General features: G+C 48.4%; 1 protein-coding gene across 2 annotated transcripts in view; it reads left to right on the plus strand.

Moving 5' to 3' along the window:
* Positions 1 to 13130: 13130 nt before the first annotated feature.
* Positions 13131 to 26995, plus strand: part of LOC149344666 (uncharacterized) — a 42168-nt gene continuing 28303 nt past the window's right edge. The window contains exons 1-3 of one of the 2 annotated variants that reach the window (XR_016283214.1): positions 13131 to 13347; positions 17867 to 18033; positions 25264 to 25412. Coding sequence is in view for 1 of the 2 variants with exons in the window: in XM_089546326.1 (XP_089402452.1) it covers positions 17952 to 18033; positions 25264 to 25412 (231 nt within the window). In the remaining variant the exon portion in view is untranslated. The remainder of the gene's footprint in view (positions 13348 to 17866; positions 18034 to 25263; positions 25413 to 26995) is intronic. The other variant, XM_089546326.1, reaches the window with a different exon arrangement.

Raw genomic sequence — 26995 nt, forward strand, 5'->3', positions numbered from 1 at the left:
TTTCAACTTCAGTCTGCACTTTGAGAAGGGCGTACTAGAGGCACAGTGCATCTTGGCAATACAAACAAAATCTGCATCTTGTAGTTTGTAGTGGCAAAGGTTTTCTCACTTTCAACGAGAGGAAAGGGCATTCGCAGATTATTTATACTCCGTTTCATACATAACAGTCAACACTGCCAAAGCTAGCCAGCTAGCTTAGCATAGGCTAAATCTGTGCCCAAAAAGTAGTTTGCCTTACAACCAAAGTGAATACAGGCTTATTTCATTGTGACAACTGTCAAGTATCATGACTGGCAACCTTCTTAATGTTACATCTTGCCAAGTTTTTGTCCTGCGACTGATCGGCACTTTGCGAAGTAAGAATGAAATATGGCGATATGATACACGGCTGGTAAGGCAAATCACTCTATACACACCTAAAAAGTAGTTCACACTCAGTGAAAATTCTAGCCAGAGGGCCGAAACACTTCGCTCCTCACAGCTTTGACTGCGATAACCGGTGCTAAAACTATTTCATACTTCTCGGTTTTCATCCAGACGCTCACCGAGGCTTCGATAAGGACAAGTGATACGTGGAAGAGTAATGGTTTTGTGGGTGCTAGACTTCCAAAGTGTTGCCTAGTATGTATGAAATGGAGTATAGCACTATAGTGCTTATTCGGCTGGAAAATGAAAAACGTGCCATTCTGTCATTTCAGCTTCAGTACAAAGAGTCCACGCGTATTTTTATTTCCGTGGGCCTAATTTGTAGCTGTGTAGTCTCTGACTAGATCTATATATTCATAGAAACCTAAAAAACAAATTAAAAGAGAAAGCAAAGCCAGGCAAAGTGACTGCCTGAAAGGCACTCCATGCGTTGGTCGACTCCTCCCACCATCTGCAGGGAATTAAAAAAGGGCGGGAGCCGGATGTTAATCCGATTTAAATTAGGGAAATCGGCCGCACAGGCCAATAATTCAAAGTTTGTAAAAATTCTCGGAACGTGCAGATCGAGTTCCCGCGGCAAAAATACGAGTTCAGATTCCTCTTCAGTGCACCTTTAAAGCTTTCTTCAATGCGATGCAGACATGACCTATTGAGAGCATTCTTCAGGGCACTACTTGTTGCTACTGCCTTTTTTCCCTTCTTACTAGTTTTGCATGAGCTGAACTGTAAGGCTTGAGACATTTCTTTTAGTGCAGGGAGTAGCACCAACAGATGTAATCTGGGTGTACGAACAAGCGCAAGTCCAGGAGCTGTAGTTCGCTTTCTTGCAATAATTCCCTTGTCGAGTATTTCCCTTGTTGGCCACTTGAAAATGCACCGCAAAGCTTGACAAAAGCAAGGTTCTAAAGATTTAGAAGAAACGGCTTGCGCGCGAATTACTTGAAGCGCATATGTCATTCAAAAAAGAGGAGCAAAGTGCGTCAGGACATCTTCTGTCACTTTGAAAAGGAAAGAAATGAGTTTTCTTGTTTGCTGAGAACGCGGGGAACCAAGCAGCAATGCTTCGTTTTAATGTTTTTATGCTGTGGCCGTGGCCCGGGGGTATATATTGTTGCGGGAAAGAATATATTTACAGATATTTACAAATAGACAAGAACAGCTGCGAGCGGCACCGAGAACACAGTCCGAACTTCTTTGTCGTCTTCTACTCTTCGTCTTCTACTCTTCCCACTCGTGCCATCGCTGTTTGTCGTCGTCGTCGTCTACCCGCTTCAGGACCCCCGGCTGCTGAAACGCCGTCTCGGCGTTAGGGCGGCGGCGTATGAGCGTCGTGATAAGGTTTCAGGCGACAGACGTGGACGATGTCGGTGGTGGCGCCAGAGGACGATGGCGAGGTTTCAAGGGGAGCAATTTCATAGTTCACGTCGGTAACACGGCGCACGACACGGTAAGGGCCACGGTAGTGCGAAAGGAGCTTCTCGGAGAGACCGACGCTGCGAGAGGGCGTCCAGAGAAGGACGAGTGATCCTGGGGTAAATTCGACGGCCTGGTGACGGCGGTCGTAGGCTGACTTCTGGGAAACTTGAGAGGCTTGAAGCCTACTACGTGCTATTTGGCGCGCCAGCGTGGCCTGGGAGATGGCGTCCCGAGCGTAAGCAGTGGTGGGGGCTGAAGAAGGCGGCAAGAGTGTGTCCAAAGGCAAGGTGGGATGCCTACCAAACAAAAGGTAGAAAGGAGAATAGCCTGTTCTGTCATGAAGGGAAGAGTTATATGCAAATGTCACATAAGGCAAGGCTGCGTCCCAATCTCGGTGGTCTGGCGATACGTACATGGCTAACATGTCGGTGAGCGTGCGGTTGAACCTTTCCGTAAGCCCATTGGTTTGTGGGTGGTAAGCTGTCGCGAGTTGGTGCTGCGTGTCACACGAACGAAGAATGTCGTGAACTACTCTGGATAGAAAATAACGACCGCGGTCGGTGAGCAGTTGGCGAGGGGCGCCGTGGTGAAGGATGACGTCTTGCAGAAGAAAATCGGCAACATCGGTAGCGCAGCTGGACGGCAAAGCACGCGTGATGGCGTACCGAGTCGTATAATCAGTTGCGACAGCGATCCACTTGTTGCCGGAGAGGGACGTCGGAAAAGGGCCAAGAAGGTCGAGGCCAACACGGTGAAAAGGTTCCGGAGGGATGTCGATGGGTTGCAGAAGAAGGCAGGCAAAGTGGAGGGCCTTTTCCGACGTTGACACAGGACGCAAGCGGCCACGTAACGTTTGACGGAACGATAGAGACCAGGCCAAAAGAAGCGATGCCGCACCCGAGCGTACGTGCGGGACACGCCAAGGTGACCGGCTGTCGGCAGATCGTGCAGTTCTTCAAGGACAGAAGACCGTAGACGTTGGGGTATCACGAGCAGGAGCGGAGGGCCATCGGAGCGTAGGTTTCGGCGATACAAAATGCCGTTCTGGAGCACATAAAGGTTCAGAGACGGAGATCGGTTTGCAGAACGGATGCCATCAAAGATAGGACGTAAAGATGAGTCGTGGCGCTGTTCGTTGGCAATATCGGCAAGATCGGAGATAGCGAAGAGGCAGGGCAGGGTCTCAGCGTCCTCTAGGTCAGGTGGTTCTACAGGGTACCGGGATAAACAGTCAGCGTCCTGGTGATGGCGCCCTGACTTGTACACGACGGAGTATGAGTATTCTTGGAGGCGCAATGCCCAGCGACCAAGGCGACCGGTGGGATCTTTTAGTGAAGACAGCCAACAGAGAGCGTGGTGATCAGTGACAACAGCGAATGAACGGCCGAACAGGTAGGGTCTGAATTTAGCCACTGCCCAGACAAGGGCAAGACACTCACGCTCAGTAATGGTGTAATTTTGCTCTGCGGCTGAAATTAGGCGGCTGGCATAAGCGATGACTCGATCCTGACCCTGTTGACGTTGGGCTAGGACGGCGCCGATGCCATATCCGGAGGCGTCCGTGCGAACCTCTGTGGGAGACGACGGGTCAAAATGTGCTAAGATGGGCGGAGTGGTCAGCAAATGAACGAGGGTTGAAAATGAGTTTTCTTGAGCAGGGCCCCAAGTAAAGGGGGTGTCGTTCTTCAGAAGATCGGTGAGGGGACGAGCGATGCCGGCGAAATCTTTGATAAAACGGCGAAAATACGAGCACAAGCCGACAAAGCTGCGCACATCTTTCGACGACTTTGGAAGAGGAAAGTCCTTCACAGCTTGAATTTTGATGGGATCTGGGCGTACACCAGAAGCGTCAACGAGGTGTCCGAGAATAGTGAGTTGGCGACGACCGAACTTGCATTTCGATGAGTTCAGCTGAAGTCCGGCGTTACGAAATACTGTCAGAATATTGGAGAGGCGCTCGAGGTGCGTGGCAAAAGTAGGCGAGAAAACCACAACATCGTCTAGGTAACAGAGGCAAGTGGACCATTTAAAGCCACGAAGAAGGGAGTCCATCATTCGTTCGAAGGTAGCCGGGGCGTTACAGAGGCCGAACGGCATGACTTTAAACTGGTATAAGCCATCAGGCGTCATGAAGGCGGTCTTCTCGCGGTCCTTTTCATCAACGGCAATTTGCCAGTACCCCGATCGAAGATCAATTGAAGAGAAATATTTGGCGCCGTGGAGGCAGTCTAATGCATCATCGATCCTTGGGAGTGGATATACGTCTTTTTTTGTGATGCGGTTGAGGTGCCGATAATTTTATTTTATTCAATACTGCCAGCCTCCATTTGGTGGCCAAGGCAGGAGTGGTACAAGGGTACATCGTACATCGCGACAAAACAAAGCAAGTAAAAATGCGAATAAAGAAGCAAAAGCTAACACACAGGGTTTTATAGAAAGACAAAGAGCAAGGTTAAATGCACTCGGTTACCCAAACATACAAAAGAAAGCAAACAAAAGAGCATGAATGAATACACTGCGCTTAAAATGACGATATGACAGCAGATAAAAAAGACTTCTGATCTGTCAAACGGACCACGTCACACGGAAGCCCGTTCCATTCCAATATCGTTCTTGGAAAAAAAGAAAACTGATACGCTTTCGTTCGGCACCGTGGCACCATGATTGTCAAATTGTGTTTATTGCGCGTTGGTCGTGAAGTGTTGTATGCCAGCTGCCGTCCTTCTTTTTCACCAGGACGACTGGTGAAGCCCAAGGACTTGACGAGGGCTCGATGATGTCTTTTGCGAGCATCTTGTCCACCTCTTGATTTATGACGGTGCGTTCGGCGCTGGACACTCGGTACGGACGTCTGCGGAGAGGAGCGGAATCACCGGTGTTTATGTGATGCGTCACCACAGAGGTCCGAGCCAAAACACGGCTATCAAAGTCGAAGATGTCGCGGAAAGATGATAAGAGGCACCTAAGATCGCGAGCTTGCAGCGGCGGTAGGTCAGAAGCGATCATGTCGGCGTAGTCGTCCGTTGGGTTCACTGTTGATGGGGCCGCAGGCAGCCGGCATTGCTGAGTGGAAGGTAAGCAGCTGTCCACCACTGATATCACACATTCGGCAGCAGGGCACAGCGTGGCGAGTGAGATGCCTTGCGGGAGCGGTTGGATGGATGAACCAAAGTTCAGGACCGGAAGGTACGCTCGGTTGGCCGCATTGTAAATACAGTGTGTGGAAGCGCAATGCTGCGCGTCAGGGCGACGTCAAGTTCCGGAGTGACTACGTAGTGACCATCAGGTACAGGGGGAACAGATGAGAAAGAAATGTAAGTTGCGGCTTGAGGCGGTAGACGGACAAAGTCGACAGCACAAAGACGGTGTATAACTGGGGACGGCGACTCAGCAGAAAGAGGAAGGTCAAGCTGAACAACATTAGTGGCGCAGTCAATGAGGGCTGAATGCTCAGACAGGAAGTCGAGGCCAAGAATGACTTCATGAGGGCACTGGTCCAGAACAGAGAACAGAACGGATGTATGGCGGCCGGATATGGTCACACGGGCTGTGCATAGTCCAACAACATGAGGCGTTCCGCCGTCGGCAACGCGGAGAACGGCTTTGGGTGCAGGGGTCAGTACTTCTCGGAGGCGGCGTCGTAGGGCTGAACTCATGACGGATACGTGCGCGCCTGTATCGATCAGGGCTCGCTCAGGCACTCCATCGACATGAATGGCGAGCAAATTATGGTGTGCGCGAAGGGCTAATCGAGGATTTTGGGACTGGGGCTGTACTGCAGCATCACCTCCAGACACTGCAGCGTCTAGTTTTCCGCTTGCGAGCGTCCGTAGGGGCCCGGAGAGGAGCGACGGCGTTGGGGCGAACGGGACTGTCGACGCAGGGGGGACGGGGAGCGGCTGGAGCGGGGAATCTGGCCGTCGACTGGAGCACTGTGCTGGGCTGGAGGGGGCGTGTAGTGGCTGGGCTGTTCGTCGTCACGGTGGGAGCTGAGAGGACGGTATGTGCTGCGACGGGACCAATAATTTCGACAGTGGCGGGAGATGTGGCCAATGCGGTGGCAATTGAAACAAATGGGCCTGTCGTCGGTTGTCCGCCAATCGTTAGGGTTTCGGCGACGTGGAGAGGAGTACGAAGGTCGTCCAGGAGCAATCGCAGTGATTTCGGGTGGTGGTGAAGACCGTACAGGGCTGACGGGCTGGAAACCAAGGTTTGCAAGCTCTTGGCGGACGACAGCTTGTACCAGAGAGATGGTAGGCAAGCGGTTGTCGCCATCATGTCTATGCAGGGCGGCAGGGGACATAGCTTCGAGCTCGCGTCGGATGATGCGGGTCACATTTTCTGGGGGTGCTGGAGTTTCCCGGTGTCGCAGGTCTTCACATGAAGAAGTCGCAGCCGTGTTGGGGAGGCGTGTGTACGGCTGGCTAATACGCCTGCTTTTGGCTTCCTCGAAGCGTCGACATTCCTTAATAATTCCGTCGATTGTAGTGCAGTTCTTGTATACAAGCAAGTTGAAGGCATCGTCGGCGATTCCCTTCAACACGTGGCTGACTTTGTCAGACTCGGGCATGTTGGCGTCAACTTTGTGACAGAGGGCCAGCACATCTTGAATGTACGACACATAGGACTCCGTAGATGTTTGAGCTCGGGAGGCGAGGTCCTTCTTAGCGGCAAGCGTTCGGCCGAGCGGCCGTCCAAACAATTCGCGGAGTTTCTCTTTGCACACGTCCCAGCTGGTCAAATGGTCTTCGTGCGTCTCATACCAGACCCGGGCGGTGTCTTTTAGATAGAATATTACATTTGCGAGCATGAGGGTCGGATCCCAGCGGTTGTAGGTACTCACTCGCTCGTACATGCTGATCCAGTCGTCGACGTCAGTGTTGTCTGTACCAGAAAATGTCCCAGGGTCACGAGGGGGAGAAAGAACGAGTGGTGTCATGGCCGGGGCTGAGGTTTGCTGGGAGGCGTCTTGGGTCATGATGAGTGAAGGCAACTGGCGGCCGCTGCGGAGCTCCGTCGTCGGTAGACGTAGGGGAAATCCGCACCTCCACCAAATATGTTGCGGGAAAGAATATATTTACAGATATTTACAAATAGACAAGAACAGCTGCGAGCGGCACCGAGAACACAGTCCGAACTTCTTTGTCGTCTTCTACTCTTCGTCTTCTACTCTTCTCACTCGTGCCATCGCTGTTTGTCGTCGTCGTCTACCCGCTTCAATATTGTCATCGACGCAATAAAATTTGCTTCAGTTCCTAGTCAGTGCTCGTGGTTTTTGCCTCCGCCTTATTATCCCGTATGTCACGCTGTTATTTATATGCGCCATGGCCCTGCGAATTCCACTCCTGGATCTAATTTCTTCAACATCGGGCTCATCTGTTTCGTGGTCACTTTAGGATTCTGTTTGCAACAGCCTCATCGTGACAGCCACATGCAAAGCACGACTACTGTCTTTTTCCATTAGAAATGACAACCTGCCTCCGGAACTACGCAGCGTGATAGGACCACTGCCACCTTCGAGCAGACATGGCGTCAGGATACGCCGCTTGCTGCGGTCTGAAGCCTGCAGCCATCATCATCATCAGCCTGACTACGCCCATTGCAGGGCAAAGACCTCTCCCATGTCTCTCCAATTAACCCTGTCCTTCGCCAGCCGCGGCCACCGTATTCCCGCAAATTTCTTAATCTCATCCGCCCACCTAATTTTCTGCCGCCCCCTGCTACGCTTGCCTTCTCTTGGAATCCACTCCGTTACCCTTAAGGACCAGCGGTTATCTTCCCTTCGTATTACATGCCCTGCCCAAGCCCACTTCTTCCTCTTGATTTCAACTAGGATATCATTAACGCGCGTTTGTTCTCTCACCCACTCCGCCCGCTTCGGATCTCTTAACGTTACACCTATCATTTTTCTTTCCGTAGCTCGCTGTGTTGTCCTTAACTTATGCTGAACCCTCTTTGTTAGCCTCCATGTTTCTGCCCCATAGGTGAGTACCGGCAAGATACAGCTGTTGTATGCTTTTATTGGTAAACTGCTATTCATGATCTGAGAGAACCTGCCATATGCGCTCCACCCCATTCTTATTCTTCTAGTTATCTCCCTCTCATGATCCGGATCAGCTGTCACCACCTGCCCTAAATATGCATTTTCTCTTGCGACTTCCAGGTGGGATTTTTCAAGCACTGTTTGGGGATTGCCTGTTTCCGTGAAGCCCCTCGGGGGGTAGGGGGAAAACGATTCATTCAGTCCCTTCGCACCGTCTCTTAAGTGAGTGACTTAATGCGGAACAAGATTCTACCGTTTCTTTCTAAGAAAGCCCCTCATCCCTAGAATATTGAAACTGTGCATATTTTCAACAATACGGAAGTGCCTATCGACGCTAAAAAAACCTCTCAACTTATGACCAAAGTTTTGCTTTGATCCTCATCTCGATACGTTCAAACTACTATCTTTTGTGAGGAAAATCACTGCAAGAGCACACCCGGAAGGGGCTCACAGGTGTATCAGCGAGAGCGTTGACATCAAGGCAGCTATGAAGAAGCCTCTCGTAAACTGCAGCAAAGTTGCAGCAAGCCTCAGACAAGCAGAACTTCGGTTGCTGCCAGTCGCGGCTTACAGCGGCGTTCGCTCGGCGCCCTCCAAAAACAGCTTTTTGCGTTTCTTTCCGCCCTTTTGAATGTGATACTCTTTTTCAGCGGACTAAAAACTATAAAATGCCGCGAGGAACTCAATTTTTTTCGAAAAGTGCTTCAGCTTCCCTTTAAAGGTGAACTAAAGAGAACTCTTAGTCAAGGGCGTCCGCAGAACTTTATGTCCGGGGATGGGGGCGGCGGTAGGTTAGCACCAAAAAGGAACTAGTGCATAAATAATACCCGTAATTCCAGGGAGGGTCAACCCCCCCCCCCCCCCCCCCCCCCTGCCCCCCCTTCCGGACGCCGATGTTCTTAGTTCGTCTTTTTACCGCGGGAACTCGATCTACACGCTCCGATTATTGTCCTGTGCGGCCGCTTTCCTTATTAAATCGGAATAAACATCCCGGCTTTTCTTTGACTAGCCTCCGAGAGTAGAAGTCAACAAACCCGTGGAGTGATTTCCGGTACCGTGTACCGGTACCGTGTTGGCTTCGCTTTCGCTTTTATTTTGCTTTTTAGATTTCTGTGAATAAATAATTTGCGTCGAAGAGAACATACCTGGAAATTAAGCCCACGGAAATAAACATACGCTTTGACTTTTTGCTTTCGCAGATCGCTCCGCGTGTTGTGTGTCCGCCGATTGCAGAGCGGCAAGACGCCACGCGACTGGCTGAAAGGCACTCCAAGCGTTGGTTGATTCCTCCTACTCTCTGACGGCAGTTAAAAAAAAAAAAAGGTGGGAGCCGGAACATTCAATCGGACTTCATACAGGAATCTGCCACACATGACAATAATTAGACCTTCCTGAGATTGCTTGAAGCGGACAGATCTAGTTCCCGCTGTAAAAAAACGAGCTCAGAATCCTGTTTAGTGCACCTTTAAGTATCCCCTCAATTTTTTGTTGTTTGCGATAGGGGTAGAGTTATGAGGGAATTTTTTTCCTGAAAATTGTCTTAACCTGAAAATTACATAAAATTCATCCCCTCCTTTAATAAAAATTGCGTAAATTTTTGGGCTACAGTGAACCTGTAAAAGTCAGCGTCGAGATGGTTACTGAATCACTCTAATAAAATTTGCCTGTTTCATCAGACTAACCCCGAAATGTAGTCGTCGATTTAGGTATGTTTCTTTCTATATCTCCGCATTTGGCCTTTTATTTCTCTTCAGACAAGAGGGTCCTGCCTGCATGGCTATCAGCAAAACACTCAATGTTGTCAGCATTCATTCATACAAGGAGCCGCTGCTGCGTAATCGTTCCGCAGGGTTTAGAGAGAGGAGTCGTTTACTTCCTGGCAACCTTATTTCTGTTTTACTATATAAATCATGAACAACAGCGGCTATAACGGACAAGTCTGTCTTAAACCTTTGTGAATATCGACAGTCGCCCAGTTCATTACCCACTCTCATGCGGCAGTAACTCCTTTTAGCAGGCCTACAATTCAATTTCTACATCTGTCATTTTTTCCGCGGCAATCATTGTTCCACAGGAGCTTCTCGTTTGCGTTGCCGTACGTACCGGTGATATACGGAAAGGATAAAAACAAAGGCCCTATTTCTGTATATATTTCGCAAGCAGAAACAAGTTGTCGAGCGTCTCCCAAATCAGAACTTCTTCCAGTAGGTTATTATTTGCGTTCACAAGGTTAATACACCGGGTGGTTCACCTAAGATGTTCTGCAATTTAAAAAAGTACTCTTTCCCAGTTAGAAGAGCGCTTTTTTATGCATAACATTGTCAGAATACAGCTCATGCTAACTAGTAGGCTGGTTAACTGATATTGAATATTCAACTATGACGGTTGGTCTCCTTATTTATTGTGAGGCGTGTTATCAACCTAAAGTAATATCCACGTCAGTTTCTATAATTTTGATAACGCAGTTACCCTCGGCGCGGTGCTCCAACAAATTTTGCTTACGTCGCACCAAAATACGTGAGCTTTCGAGAACCTTGCAGGCGATCAAACCCTCCAGTGGACGTAACTCGTCGAAATAGCCAAAATTTGTTGAGACAGCGGCAAGGATAACTGCGTTTGCCAAATTTTAATAAGATATGGATAATAGTTTCGTTTTATGGTTGTATGGGACTTAACGTCCCAAAGTGACCCAGACTATGGGGACGCCGTAGTGGAGGGCTCCGGGGCTATCGACCAACTCAGTTTTTTAGCGTGCGCTGACATCGCACAGTGTACGGGCATCTAGCATTTCGCCTCCATCGAAATCAGACCGCCGCGGCCGGGATCGAACCCGCGTCTTTCGGGTCAGCAGCCGAGCACCATAACCACTGAGCCACCGCGAAGGCAGGCACCGCGAATATCCGCGATGGATATTACTTACGGTAGGCTACACGTCTCACAATAAATACGGGGAATAACGGTAATTTTAATAACAGTAATGTTTGTTAATCACGCTAATATAGTTAGAGCGTCTTAGCTGCATTCTGATGAGCTGCACCATTGACCATGGTATGCTGAAAAAACCGCTCTTTTGAGCCAGTAAGTCTACTTTTAAAAACTGCTGAACATCTAGCTGAAACACTCGGTGTGCTGGTTCTAACTTAAGCGAAAACAGCTGGTGCAGTCCCGCGCGCACGCCCACAACACACACCAAAAATATGACCCACAGTGGCGAGATCCGTCGCGGCGCACCTCTACAAGGTATATCACCTGACAACGCCGACCTTCCCAGTTCGCGCGCTTTTAATTCTGGCACCATACTGGAGGTTATTTCTGTAGCGATACTTTTCACGAAAAATTCTTTTGCGCTTCTGCCATTTTTCTACAATTGTCGGGCGCTGCCAGTGACGACACTGGCTGACAGCTAGCAAGCGACATCTTTCGCAGGCATCGGCGTAAAAGGCGGAACTGGCGAATGGCGAAGAGGAAAAAAAAAGAATCAGCAAAAGATTCATTACAAAATACAGCCCCAGATTGCATAGCTGAGACGTTTTCGTGCGTGAAATCAGTTGGTCATTGTCCTCTGGCTTAGTATATTCCCAACGCCTAACGCGATTGGTTAGCTCACGTACTGAATACGTTACCCTCCTCTGCTATTGTATCGACGAATAACGTTATCGATCCTCGTGCGGATCACGGCCAATCGCAAGCCTAGCTTGAGAACAGATATTTACAAACTCGTTCACATACCTTGCCCGTAAATAAGGAGAACAATAAGCACACCTATCACAGGCTGCGACAAGTTCTACAGCTGCGGGCATCATATAGATTATTTATTTATTTATTTATTCACAATACCTTACAGGGCCCAGAAGGGCATTGAGTAAGGGGGGCAAATAACGACAAATGTGCAAAAGAAACTAAATAATACAACATGAGGTACAAGAGATTAAGTAAAAAGAAACTAATGTACAAAGCAAAACGTAGGCGAAATTATACATATGATACAAGGCACTTATTAGTAGCATGAATGCCGGACATACGGCCAAAACAAAACGTAATGGCAACGAAGGAACGAAAGTCCACTGCGACAACAAAAAAAAAAATCAGATAGGAGGAAAAGCGATGTCATGTGAGATATCTACGTAGCTGATCCTGGAATGGTTGATGGTTGCCGATGGATGCGATATTGTCAGGAAGATCATTCCAAAGAACGATGGCACGTGGAAGTGCAGATGAATTAAAAGCGAGGGTTCTACCGTGAATGCGTTTTATGCTCTTCTGGTTATGTAGGCGGCGTGAAATGCGTGTAGGCGTTTCAAGAGGTAATGGAGATGGCCTTGTGCTTAACAAATATTTATGAAATAAGCACAAAAGAGCAATGGAACGGCAAATTCCTAGAAGAATCGATATAATGTTTGGAATAAGTCGGCACAGCGCTGCTGCGAGGTGACAAATATGAAATGCATTTTTGAAAACCGACAGTAACAGAGAGAGTCTATTTAGAACGAATGCCGGAGAAAGAGAGGAAAGTGTATTACTCGTCCCAGGTCCGGGTCTCTGGCTGATCTGAAAGGTTTGCTTTACTTTTGAGCCTCACAGCTGATGCCTCCAGATGACGGCGATGGAGTACTGTGAGAAATGAAGGGATGTGAGGCAGTAAGCAGAAATACCCACACACAACACACCCACCCATGGTAAATGTGGCGCTTTTCTGCCGTTTCTCGAAGATACGTGCTTGGTTTCATTGTCAGCAATAACATTTCTAGCAGTCGAAGTAGTATGAATTAAAGGTAAACTTTGGGCGTTTAATTACCTTTATTAAAATGTGTGCTGAAGAGATGTTAACCTCCTTCAGAGCCGCATGGATACTCTTTACCTTATTATGCAGTCAAGCCGCGACACCAAAGGGGGGGGGGGGGGGGGGGGAAGGAAGCCACCGAAACGATGTGATACCGCGAAAGATACAAGTCTCGTCTAGGCCTGCACAAATAATGTATGCGTGCGCTAAAGGCTTAATGTCTCCCTTCTCCTCCCGGAAAGAAAGAAAACGTCTGGCACGGGCCAGCGGAAATAGCGAGGCGTTTACGCTGTGCAGCGAGCGCTGTTTCACGCGATGGCATCATGACACGGTTCCCCCTCGCGCAGAGCCGCCTTCTTCGTTGAGCAGCCTAGCACAGGGGGAAGGGAGCGATAACGCGCTGGTGGCGCCATCCTGTTCTTCGATTCACAAAGTGCAAGTACCGATTGCACCTCGCAGGGGACATGAAAACAATCACAGAAAGACGTTGCCACGCGAGCCAAAACAACCTTGGTGCTCGCGTGCGTCGCGAAGCTCGCTCGTATATGCTGTGCCTCTGACGGGCTTTGCTTGTGGGTGGACATTCCCTTCAGGGTTTCCGCTGCGTTTGTCGTTTCCTCCGGCAGAATGACAGGATCCGACTGACCTCCAGACGTGAAGAGCCTCCTGGCTGCACCGTGGGGTGAGGAGTACTTCTTTATCTCCAATTGTTGTGCGCTGCCGGAGCGCCTCTTATCAATGCTAACACCGAGGCTGATTCCTTAATCAGATACTCCACTCGGCCTGACCTATCTCGCTACAATCACCTTACAAGGTTGAGTTTTTCTACCCTCCTCTCTACCCCGCTTTCAGTAACAGAGGACAGAGCTGCGTTGGCACTTAGAAAGTATTCCATGCATCGACCACTCATCGAGGCAGCTGAGTCGAAGCTTCCTTCGCAAACGGCGCTGTGCGAGTTTCCTTCGGGCTAATTACTACCTGCGTCCCCTCGTTTATCTTGAGCACGTGCCGGAGCGCCGCCACAGAGACGAGCTTTAGAAAGGGCGCAATATTCAGAGTTACGTCGGGCGGGATATCGAATGCACTGACCACAACCGGTGCATAGCAGTATACCGGCGACATTTCTTGCCGGCACGAGGTCAGATTGCGTCTTCTTTTTCTTCTTTCCTTCTGCTCCTAAAGAGCGCTGTCGTTTTCGACGAAGCTAAAACCATCTACCAAGACAGAGAAATTGCAAAAGCTGACCACCGTGCTTTCTGCGCGTTCGACAACTTTACCGCAGCGAAACTATTCTCTTACTTCTGCTGCCTCAAATTCGCTTCGTTGCGACGTTATTTTGAAAGGTGGAAAGATGGAGTAGGCAGAGGAAAAGTGCAGGGATGTAAACCACGCTCGTGTTCTGGCTGCTATAATCCAGGCATATGAAAGGTGGTAATGAAATAAAAGAAAGAAATAAAGAGAGAAAGTAAGAAAGAAAGAAAGAAAGAGAGAGAGAGAGAGAAGGGAAGGAAGAAAGAAAGAAAGAAAGAAAGAAGGAAGGAAAGAAAGAAAGAAAGAAAGAAAGAAAGAAAGAAAGAAAGAAAGAAAGAAAGAAAGAAAGAAAGAAAGAAAGAAAGAGAGAAAGAAAAATAAACAATATTCAGAAAAACAGCGGATTATTTATCAGTGCGAAAGACCAGAGGAGAAAGTAGCGCAAACAGAAAAGGCCGAAATCTAGAATAGGGCTGATACGGGCTGCTTGGTACAAGTTGACGGAAAGGGCGTAAGAGCGCTAAGACAGGGCAAAGAGAATGAGATGCACTCAGTAGAAACAGCGCGAACTGAGACGAAGGAAGGCACACAAGGACGAGCGGTGACTTGTCTGCCATCTTTCGTCTCAATCTCAATTCACGCTGTTTCTACTCAATAGATTATCAACATGCCCAAGCTTCGCTGTTAAACAGTGCTTGTCTCGCTGCTTTCGTCGGTTACGTCATTTCCGTTAAAAGGCTGAATGCACATGACAAGGCTGGGCGGTCCTAAGGTCAGTGAATTTTATTTACATCACCAGCAGTCAGCCGCAGTGCAGGGTGAAGAAAGGCATCGAATGAGATTCTATTGCGGGCACTTTTTAGAAAATTCCTTTTGAGTGGCTTAGACATTGGGACAAAATAGGAGAAACAAACAGGTCAGCAATACGCCCTGTATATCTCTCTATACATCCGTGTCGCTATGTCCAAGCTGGCCTCCCCAAACGGAATCCCAGAAACTAGGGAAGAAATATGCTTTTCTATTATTGATTACTTAGTGTCCTTCCTGTGTCACGATGCCTCCTTACATACAGCATATAGGCTGTTGCCATTTCTTCCCGACCTGCCTTTGGAACGCGCAAGAGCGGAGCTTACTACAGTCCATACTTTCCCTGCTGTGGCACCAAAACGGACAGGGACGGAGACGGAGTAACGAACTCAAGTGCTCACTAACAACTGACAAAATTTATTAAAAGCACAAAACATATAGACAAAACCAACGGTTACATGCACAGCCAGAACAAGGTTACAAAAGCGCCAGGCAATTACACGTGTTGCAGCACCAGGAATCTACCTGTTATCATGAGTTTAATGCTCTTTCAAGACAATCAACCTCAGCGTCAAGTAGCAGAAATGATGGCGAACTCACGCATTCATCGGCCGGCTTCATTATACGGAAGGCCTCCATAATCTCCCGGCAAGTCTTATCTTTATGTTTCCAGAGAACGCGCGTTTCTTCGAACAATGGGACACACTGTGGCTTCTGACATGCTTGGTAACCGCGCATGGTAACTGCGCATGTAACCGTTGTTTTTTTTCTATATATTTTGCGCTTTTAATAAATTTTGTCAGTTGTTAGTGAGCACTCGTGTCGTCGTCACTCCGTATTCGTCCTTGTCCTTGTGGTGCCACAGCGGAGAAAGTAGGAATTCGTACCAACTCGCCCAAGTCTCAACACTTTTGAGCTTACTGCAGGCTGTCATGCGACGACGTTGTGTCGGGCGAGGCATCCCCTGAAGAAATCCAGGTACTGCCGTATTTACTCGCATATAGGTTGACCACGAATACAGGTCGACCCCTATACATTGGGTTCGCCGAGATATAAAAAAAAATTATTCGAATATAAGTCGACCCATATGAGTTGACCCATTGAACTAGCACTTTGCCTAGACTTTAACTGACGCAAATTTTTCATTTTTATTATTTGTTTTGTGCATGACTACGGCTTCGACATGCACGCCGGAGCTTTTGTTTTGATCACAACCCCTCTATAAACTATAATACACTGGCTTTGGTACCTATTTAAACGCCAAAATATACTGCTTCCTAAGCTGTCTACCATGATAAGACCCCAGAAATGAACGAAAGAGCCATTCGGGTGCACACATCGAATTGCTGTGTGCACCCGAATGATGATGATGAAGACTGAATGATAATGAAAAAAAAGGTCGACCTATATGCGAGTGAATATGGTAGCTGTACCAGCAGAAACAGTCACCCAAGCAGCACAGCTAATCGGGCCAATATTGGAAGCCTATTGGTAAAGGCCGACCCTACAAAGGGACAGAGTGGAACCATCCTTTTGCAATATTGGGCCAACTACCTGTGCTGTTTGGGTGTGAAATATCTGAAATGCCTGTCATTACGAGGCGGCCGCGGCTTTTCAAACTCCGCAGCGTAATTGAAATCATCGCAGAGTTTTCAATTCAACCGTCACGTTAATACCGTACTCCGAGATACATGCACATTGTATTTTATTTATACAAGGTGGAATTCCACAAAGCGCATTAACCGCGCTCCGCAAAAAAAAAAACGAAAAGAGTAAATCCGAATATGAGCACGGCAGCTGTCGTGACACAACCTTATCACCACCTGGAAAGCCGATTTTTCTGGGCTGTGTGGAGAACGTGCGGGAGGTAATCCTCAGCTCTTTCCTGTGAGCCGCCGCGGTGGCTCAGTGGTCATGGCGCTCGGCTGCCCGCGGCGGTCGAAATTAGATGGAGGCGAAATTCTACAGGATCGTGTACTGTGCGATATCAGTGCACGTTAAAGAACCCCTGGTGGTCGAAATATCCGAAGTCCTCCACTGCGACGCCCGTCATAACCTGAGTCGCTTTGGGACGTTAAATAAACCATAAACGTTTTGCTTTACTACGAGCACAGCCCAGTACCCAATATGGCGGCGCCCACGTACCTCTTTTTGAAAAGGTCTTCTCTATCTAGGGGTCACTGCCTTTTCACGACCCTCGGGAAAACCGGTTTTCTGGGTTGTGGGGAGAACGTGGGGGAGCTTAGTCCTCGGCTCATTCCTGTACTATACGAGCACAGCCTAGTGCCCAAAATGGCGGCGCCCATCCTCCACGTTTTGAAAAAGGCCTATTTGAAGCCAAAACCAAATACAAACCAGGTTCAGTCAGGCCGGAAGGAAGCGCGAACGGCGCCTGTGAAGAAAACAAAAGCATTTTGTCCGCCTCCTTTGAGCTGCAGAGTACAACCCGCCTGGTTGATGTTTCTGGGCAAAGGGTCTACCGAACTGCATATTCACACCGGTTGTACAGGAATATAAGTATTTATTTATTTACACATACATACTGCAGCCTCTAGCGAGGCTATCGTAGGAGTGGGGTAAAATACAAAGAAACAATAAAAAATACAAAGAAGTAAAGAAAGAAATCATAGAACATTAACAACAGGCTTGTAACAATTCTTATAATGATAAAGAACGGATGTTCCCTGCTAAATAATTCTAAACTTCAGTGGTATGATGGAAAAAGCTGTACTTAAAGAAGTTAGTGCGGGCATAAATAGAGAGAGAGAGAGAGAGAGAAATGGAAGGAAAGGCAAGGAGGTTAACCAGGCGATGCCCAGTAGGCTACCCTACACTTGGGAAGGGCATAAAAGGGCGAAATGTTTAGGACATGGTGGCTCCTTGTAGATGATGGTTTTGAAAATGTAAGATCTAGCGAAGAAAGACGCTGCAAAGTAGAAAATACGGGACCTGCGTGTTTGATTTCATTCCGGCCTGACTACAACCGTAAACAACGCGAGGTCTTTGCTCTTCGGCTATCCTATCTGCTATGCATATAGCTTCACGATCCGCTTTTTTTTTTGTTTTTAACGGCTAGCGCAACAGAAGTTATCGCGGCCGCTCGCCGATAGCACGCGCTCTGTCGTCTTTTTCCTTTCATTCAGATCCCACTTTCAGACGCGACGCACGTGCTGAAGGACTGCAACGCACTTTCACTTTCGCGACTCCATCGAACAGACCGCGTCGTCAATGGAGCCCCCGATGGCCCTTCCTCCGCTCAAGAGGCAACGGTTCGGGTCGACCGACATCGTGGTGCCGGAGATCTCTTTCGGTGAGTGAGGAGAGATGCAGCGGGCTTTGTGCTTTTCTTAAAGGGCAGGTCAAGAATAGAGGGTAGCGCTCAGGAACGAGGAGAGGAGCATGAGTACATTGTGGGGACAGTTGTCTGCGTCTAATTGCGAGCACACAAAGAATAGTTGCGGGAGTTAAAGAACTCTTTCTCATTCAGGTTGCCTAGAAGAAACACCAAATAATATACAAGCTGACAAAGTAATCCTGAGACTAAGTGCTTTCTTGGCTTGTAGACATTAACCGTCTTCGCGTCTTGACGACTTCAAGCACTAAAACGACTCTTTCTTTTAGTGTGAAAGCACTATTTCACTAGCAAAGCTGAAAAACCAGAGCTATGTGTGAAGCCTCAACCTCTGACGGAGCGCCAGCAGCGGAGGCCTTGCTCAGCCGCTCCCTCAACGCGCGGATCTGTTCGCCAACTCCTGTGCCTGCCAAGCGGAAGCGGTGCGCTTACAACAAGCGGCACAACTGATACTTTCAGCGCGCACGTGCGTTGAACTAGTAATACTACATCTTCATTGACTGTAACTAAAGTCACCACAGGTTATGCCGGTGTGGTCCGGGGCCCCGTATAACGCGGCCTCTGCCACCGCATGCTCCGCCACCAATTACTGGCCAGTGGGCGTGGGGTCGGTGAGCTGCTCCTCTCAGGAGGTACTGGTGGGATAAGGAATGAATGGGATATCAGGAATAGCCTGCCGTTTGCAGACTATACATTAGAGGGTGGGATGTTCTCCGCAGTAAGGGCACCGCAGTGGGTTAATGTAGGAAAATCCGATGGCTAATTACGGGACAGTGGTTCGAAGCCCGGTCCTCTTGCACGCGAGGTATGCTCTACATCTACGCCATCGGTGCACCCTTGCTGCGACCTGATCTCTTTGACCAGAACTGACCACGCACTCCTTCACCAGAAACGGATTTGGTCACCCTGGTGTAGCACTTGGCCACAACTTCCTCTATAAATACACCAATTAATCCACAGCCCTCAGTCCCCAGCGCCCCCGGAGCAACTGACCAAGGCGACGGTCACACCTGTGACGCAGCGGAGGGTGCTAAGGATCTCTGCCTCCGGACAGGACCCCATTGGAAACTGAACCTGGCAACGTTTAACACTAGAACCTTATTAGTTTAGAAGTCCTGTTCAAGGAACTAGCGGGTATTAAATTGGATATCATAGGGCTTAGCGAGGTTAGAAGGGCAGATGTATGCAGTGCTAAAGGGCGGGCACGTGTTATGCTATCCTGGGCCAGCCGGCAAACGAGAAATAGGTGTGGGATTCCTCATCAGTGAAAATATTGCGGGTAATATAGAGGAATTCGATAGTTTTAACGAGACGGACGCAGTTATCGCAGTTAAGCTTAATAAAAGCTACAAACTGAAGTTGGTACAGGCCTACGCGCCTACATCCAGCCATGATGACCAGATCGTCGAAAGCTTCTGTGAAGACGTGGAATCTCCAATAAGCAAAGTAAAAACTCAGTACACTGTACTGATGGGTGTACTGATGGGCGTACAGGAAGCGGAAGTCCTCGGAAAGGTCCATTAATTGTTGCGACTACAGGATGGTAAGGTCATGAATTAGCTTAGACCTGAAGAGGGAACAGAAGAAACTAGTGAAACGGAAGCCTATTAAAGAGCTAGCGATAAGAATGTAAGTAGAGGAGTTCAGGATATTGCTGCAAAACAGATATTTTGCTTTAACGGAGGAAGACTATCTTAATGTTCAAACAATGAACAATAATCTCACAGTTATCGTCACGGAGTGCGCAGTACAAATAGGCGGTAGGATGGTTCGACAGGATACCGGCAAGCTATCTCAGGAGACGAGATATGATTCAGAAACGCCAGAGCATGAAGTCGTCTAACCCCTCAGAAAGAATAGAACTGGCAGAGCTGTCAAAGTTAATAAATTTGCGCAAAGTAGCTGACATAAGGAAGTTTAACATGGAGAAAATTTCTAAAGAATGAAGGTAGCCTAAACGCAGGGAAGCTAGGCATATAAAAAAAAACCAGATGTATGCGCTAAGAGACAAAGAGGGCAATGTCATTAGCAATATAGATAAGATAGTTAAAGCAGCCAAACAGTTCTACTCTAATCTATACAGTAGCCGATGTAATCAGAACATTAAAGAGAGAGGCAGTAGCGCACAGCAGTGGGACATCCCGCCTGCAACGAAAGAGGAAGTAAATAAATCCTTAGGAGCAATGGAAAGGGGGAAGAAGCTGATGAGGACTGGGTAACAGCAGATCTCTTGAAGGACGGAGGGGAGATTGTGCTAGAAAAACTAGCCACCCTTTGTACGCAATGCCTTGTGACCTCGTGCGTACCAGATCTAAAAAGAAGCTTGGAAGAACGCTAAGAACATCTTAACCTTTGCTAAGGTAATTGCTGATAGAGTCAGGACAACCTTAGTCTTCTTTCAACCAAATGATCAGGCAGGCTCTCATAAAGAATACTCAACACTGGACCATATTCACACTATCAATTAATTGATAGAGAAATGCGCAGAATATGACCAGCCCCTATATATAGCCTTCATTGATTAGAAGAAATTACTTGACTTAATAGAAACCTGAGCTGTCATGCAAGCATGCAGTCAGGGTGTAGAAGAGTATTGCATGAAAATACTGGATGACATCTATAACGACTGCACAGCTACCATTGTCTTCCATAAAGTCATCAGTTTTCAATGAGGAAAGATTACAGGCAGGAAGACACGATCTCGCCAATATTATTCACTGCCTGTTTATAGAAGATTTTCCGAGACCTGGATTGGGAACAGTTTGGGATAAGAGTTAATGGAGAATACTTCTGTAATCTGCAAATCACTCATGACATCGCCTTGCTAAGTCACTCAGGAGATAAACTACAAAGCATGATCATTGAGTGTTGCGTTGTGTTGGGTTTAATGGTGCATGAGCGGGTAAGGCTATCATGCGCCAAGCTCACATGATCATTGAGTTAACGAGCAGAGCAGAACGGTGAGACTAAAAATTAATATGCAGAAAAACCAAAGTAAAGTTTACAATTGGTAGCGAGGTGCTGGAAGTGGTAAGGGGGTCTACTTGGGGAAGGTAGTGGCCGCTGACCCGGATCATGAGAGGGGAATATCTAGAATAATAAGACTAGGGTGGAGTGCATATGGCAGGTTCTCTCACATCATGAATGGCAGTTTGCCAATACCCCTCAAGAGAAAAGTATATAAGAGCTGTATCTTACCGGTACTCAACCACGAGTCAAAAACGTGGAGGCTAACAAAGAGGGTTCAGCTTTAGTTAAGGACAACGCAGCGAGCTATGGAAAGAAAATTATAGGCGTAACGTTAAGAGATCGGAAGCGACCAGAGTGGGTGAAGGAACAAGTGCGGGTTGAGGCCATACTAGTCGAAATCAAGAGGAAGAAATGGGCTTGGGCAGGGCATGTAAACCGCTTGTCCTTAAAGGTAACGGAGTGGATTCCAAGAGAAAGCAAGCGTAGCAAGGGTTGGCTCAAAGTTAGGTGGGCGGATGAGATTAAAAAGTTTTTGGGGGTACGGTGGCCGCATCTTACACAGGAAAGGGTTAATTGCAGTGGGCGTGGTCACGCTCAGCTTGGTGAAGACAGTTCTAGACGCTTGGAAAAATAATTGAAAAGTCGCTTCCACAACTGTCGACGCTGTGCCTCAACGAGTTAATATACCGTCTAATGTACAATATACAGTAAATGCGCAAGTACAGACCAAGGACCCGTGCGCGCCGCTGCTGTTCTCTAAACTCGTGAGCCGGTCACGGCGCACAGCTGCGGTCGAAGCATGCAATGCAACAGTCATTGCTTCGTTTTTATAGGTGGCGGTCGACGAAATCCTTCGCCTGAGACACCAGATCGAACTTCGGCAATGGCGTTGGGCAAGCACAAGGAAAAAAAGTGAGCCTCGAGGAAAGGTCGCCCTGGAAAAATACGGCGCGTCAAATACAAAAACTATAAGAGAAGGCATACACGGCCAATGTGGGAGCATAAAATTTTGTTCTTATACTTGCCATGCTGGAACTGGCTGCCGTTTAAAAGACAGCTGCGGTAATCAAAGACGGTGTGACGTCACGTGTACGCCGATTTGCAACAGGCTTGATTTTATGGACGTCGAATTCAATGAGGAGAAAAGGGAACTCGAAAAATAAGATGCAGGGTGCCGCTGCTTGTATGTCCTTGTGTGTGTGTATGGGTACTCCCGTGCCTGTGGCGCGGGTCTTCATGCAGCAAAAAAAAAAGAGAAAATAAAATACTGCCTCTTTCAGTGTCGGACTTTTAGCTTTTCTCCTCTTACAGTACGGCTGTGAGAGCTTAAAAGCGCACAATGTAGGCATTCAAACAATAGGCATCCTGTTTAGGGCAGGTAAATAAAGAACGATAAGAAAAGCAAAGCCAAAGGTGGTCGCCAATGGCGGAAGGCCGCTGATTAGCTTGAAAAAAGGTGAAAAAGACGCCGTGAAAGGCTCACAGACAATGACCACAGAGTCGAAGCTCTATGTTTAGCGTAGCATGTAAAGTCCTCGAAAATATATTTTTATTTGAGTCTTGTTCCCATTTTCACAATGCGATGCAAAAAAAGAAAAAGCAAGGAAAAGGTGGCTTCACACGTGACTACGGTCTGCTCTTCTTAAAGAAACAAAATGCACACACGCAGTGAATGTAACTGGTCATATACAGTAGAACTCCGTGTACATCCGGTCTATGTCGGGAAAATTCGGAAACAAAAGCAACCGGCATGAAATTATTATTATGATTACAGTAGGGTGGAAAACAGGGCTAAACCACAAAGAAAGAGAAAACGAGACACAGGCGCTGACTAACAACTGAAGTTTATTGCTCTGACGCCTCGGTAAATGTACAGAAAGCAACAAAAACAATACAAAAAAGCCAGATAGACAAACGTCGCAAGCAGCAATCAAGCTGGAAAGCTAGAACCACCCAGCTTGCGATAAGAAATACGCTGTTTTCCTTCCTTGATGAACTACCAACTAGCTCGAAGTGTGGTATCCAAGGTCACAGTATAGAAGCAGTAAAGGCAAACAGTATACGTACTTGAATACTTTGAAACAAAATGAAAAACAATAAATCATGCATGTAATTCCAAAAAAAAAGTTACTTTAAACAAATATATATGAGAAACAGAGAATAAATCGGTGAAAAGAGTACTGTATTTCATCAACAAGAATGCCCAGACGTTTTTCGCTCCCTTGCAAATTCACGACTCGAAGCTTCTGCTCAATATACCGCCTTCCTTTTGAAATAGTTTATTGCTGCCTTACTGTGGAAGCACGTCTCTCTCGGTACCCGCACCCGGTGCACGTGTCACTCGTCTTTATGGCACAATAGGCAGGCATATAGGAACTCAGCCCTGAATAGAGTTTTTACGTTGGCTGATCACCACCATTTAATGAACTAATCAGCGCATTATTCGGCTGCGTTACAACCTCAGAGCATGGGGTTAGTTGACCAACGAAAAATACGATACAAGCTGGAACCCTTCTCGAGTCTCGATATGGTTACCGGCTGCAGCGCTCGACCACTAACTCAGCTTACCTCGCGCCACACTTTCGTCAAAACTCTAGGAATGGAGTATTTCCACGCCCGAAGAGGCCTTATCTAAGGACCCATTTTTGTCGCGAGTGATTTCCGAGTCGATTGATTCAACTCGCCATTTGACCGTTTCCATGTTCCTTTGGATACCATTAGTATTTTTTTCTCCACCACGCGGACTTCGAGTTCAGAATATTGAATAAGAACATTCGAACGTACATGTGAGGTTTACGCACTATAAGCTGCACATGAGTTGTGAAAGACGCAGTGCAAAGCGGCACTGCGTTGTAAGGAAACTGCAATATTACAGTTACTGTCCCACGCCATAAGCAAGTGTAAACGGAGTTCAATAAAACGTTCTTTGGGCGTGTTCGTTCATCGTGGAAAAGGAATACTCATAGCGCGAAACAACCAAGAAAAGATTAGGGCAGAACACGAGACAGGAAAGAGCGCTACTCTCAACTTATTTTTACTGGCAGAAGAAACAGTCATTTTATGCACTGATTCCATGTACAGTAACTGCGCACATGTCAAAGACTGCGTGCATGCGTACAGCTTATCTAAACGCTTGGGCTCGTTAGAGTGAAGCTTCACCGAATGGCTGCTTACACAATCAGAGCCCTTCCTCCTGATGTGTAGCGCCTCAGTCAACACCTGCGTTGACTCGTCACTGCCGCTTCCAATTACCGTGTCTGTTTTAGTAATGGTGCGCATGCCCCCGGCCTATCACAAGACCTGCAATGAACAACCAAGTTCGTTCCGGTTCCCTGCTTAATGCACCTTTCATGTAAGCGCTTGTTTAAACAGCGTCAAGATTGTCTGGCAAGCCAGAGCAAATCTATAGGGGACATTGTCGTTTGCAAGTCTGAGATGAAATCGATCGTTCATCTGATCCTACGGGCCTTTCACATGAGAGACAGGTAGTTTTGTGTGTCATTGGGCATAGCTACAAACACATGTGTGAATGTAGAGTACAAAAGCAGACAATTTCAACTCACAGCAGTGGCGGCCTAACAGCGGTAAGAAAAGCACACCGCTACCAACCTCCAGAGAAGTAGGAAGAATCTGGACGAAGGCCTTTCCCGTATGTCTACTGTTGAAGCACTATGTTTGCACAGTCTTAAACTGGAGAAAAGTTTTCGTCTCAATACCGCCTAGGACGCCACGCAGCTTCTATGCGCGAGCTAATATGGCGGCATGGGTTCGAACATCTCAGGTACATTTCCTTTTCGACGACGTCTCATTGCAGTATTACGCAGCCTCCCGTTGAATCCCAGGGTGTCTGGTGACGCAGACACGGTAGGAAAATCTAAGAATACCCTACACGGTTAAGGATGGCCACGGTACCACAGTGCTCGTACGACACACGCTCCCTTTCGAAGAACGTCCATGAACATGTTGATAGCTGCGGCTATAAGAGGGGATCCGCGAAAGCAGAAATTTATCGGTAGAGCACGTATGATAGCAGAAGACGAGTGTAATCACCCCCGCCCTCAGTCCCTGTTTAGGTAAAACGAAGCAAAACCAGTAAACAAAGCGGGGAGTACAGCTTGCTTTACAGCATACGTTATGTTATAACTTCAAAGATTTCAGACGATTTCTGCCGGAGAGTCATCGACGCACCAGGTGATAGTTGGCTTTCGGTACCCGCAGGTGCGTCCGGCCTTGGACACGTGCAAGAAGGGAGCCTCGAGGAGCAAGAAGCACTGAGAGCAGTCCGCCACGCTATTCAGTGGGGGGTGAACTACTTCGACACGGCTCCCTGGTATGGCCAAGGAAGGTCCGAGACGGTGCTGGGCAAGGTAAACGGTAGAAGAGTTTCTAACAAACGTTTGGTGGCTCATGTCGTGCCCGAGGCGAGCAGATCTGTTGCCCGAAAAATATGAAGCCGGCACGATGAAGGAAATGATTGATTTGCTGGCCGGAGTGCTAGAATGTAAGAAGGCGTGCAGCCGAAGGGCGCATCCCGCCGGCAGGAGAGGCGAATCCCATTCGGAGGAACTTCGGCGTCATCGTCTTCTGCGGCTGGCGCTGCTCCTGCTGCGTAAGGCCGCTGCTGCTGCTACAGTAGCCCCTCTCCCGCTAGTGAAGAAGTCCGGTGAAGCTGGGGGCCGGTAGCAGGGAAAGATGGCGGTGGAGGGCAGCCGGCCGGTTGGGGCAGGAAAACCACACATGTTGGCCCAGTGGGCGGGGCGTCTTCTGTGAAGGCTGGCTTCGAGCGGTCGATTGAAATGGTGTCAGTGAGCCCATGAATGTCCGCGATGAAGAATTTGGGTGTTCTTTCGAGTACACGGAATGGGCCGTCGTAGGGGCGCTGAAGCGGCTTGCAGACAGAGTATCGGCGAACAAAGACGCGTGGGGAATTCGCTAGTTCAGATGGAACGTGTTAAGATGGCCGAGACTCTGGCGTCGGAGATGTGGCGCTCGGAGATGACGGCAAAAATGGCGGAGCTGCGTCACGTAATCGGTAGGGCCGGGACTTGTGGACGAATCGGTGGATTCGAAAAAATCACCAGGAAGACGCAGGGGGAGCCGAAGACAAGTTCTGCCGGAGTGCAACGAAGGTCTTGCTTTAGTGTAGCACGGAGGCTGAGCAGAACCAGTGGTAGGGATGCAGTCCAGTGGGTAGTGTCAAGTTGGGCTTTGAGGGATGTTTTTAGCGAACGATGGAAACGTTCGATCATACCGTTGACGTTGGGATGGTAAGCAGTAGTTCTGATTCGGGAAGTGCCAAGTAAATTCATAAGGTTGTTAAAAAGGAAACATTCAAACTGGGCGCCACGGTCGGTGGTGATGGTCGAGGGAACACCGTGCCGGGAGACCCAACCGGCGACGAGTGTTCTGGCGATGATGTCACTGGTGGCGTCAGACAGAGGGAACGCTTCGGGCCAGCGAGTAAGCCGATCGATGAAAGTAAGAAGATATGAATGTCCAGTGGAAGGTGGCCAGGGACCCAATATATCGATGTGGACGTTGTAAAAACGGGCTGACGGCGGAAGGAACGAGCCGAAGGGAGCGGTCGTGTGTCGCTGAGTTTTAGACTGCTGGCAAGCCAGGCAGGCACGGGCCCAGGCGCGCACGTCCTTGTTGATGCCGGGCCAGACGTAAAGTTTTGGGAGAAGATGCTGCGTGGCGCGAATTGGGACAGGCCGAGGAGGGCGTCGAAAACAAGACGACGAAAGGCAGAGGGGACCAAAGGGCGCGAAGTGCCGGCCGAAGTGTCGCAGATGATGGGGACGGGGCACGAAGGGAGGAGAATTTCACTGAGAACCAGCGAGCCAGGGTCCTTGCGAAGGTCCATAACTTCCAAGTCATGTTTCTGCGCTTTTGCGAGGGCGGCAAAGTCGATGTTCGGTGACGGAGCAGCAGAGGCGAGGGAAGCGGT

Source organism: Amblyomma mixtum, chromosome 5 (genome assembly GCF_055824585.1).
Source record: "Amblyomma mixtum isolate Tamu chromosome 5, ASM5582458v1, whole genome shotgun sequence".
In the NCBI taxonomy this organism is placed as follows: Eukaryota; Metazoa; Arthropoda; class Arachnida; order Ixodida; family Ixodidae; genus Amblyomma; species Amblyomma mixtum.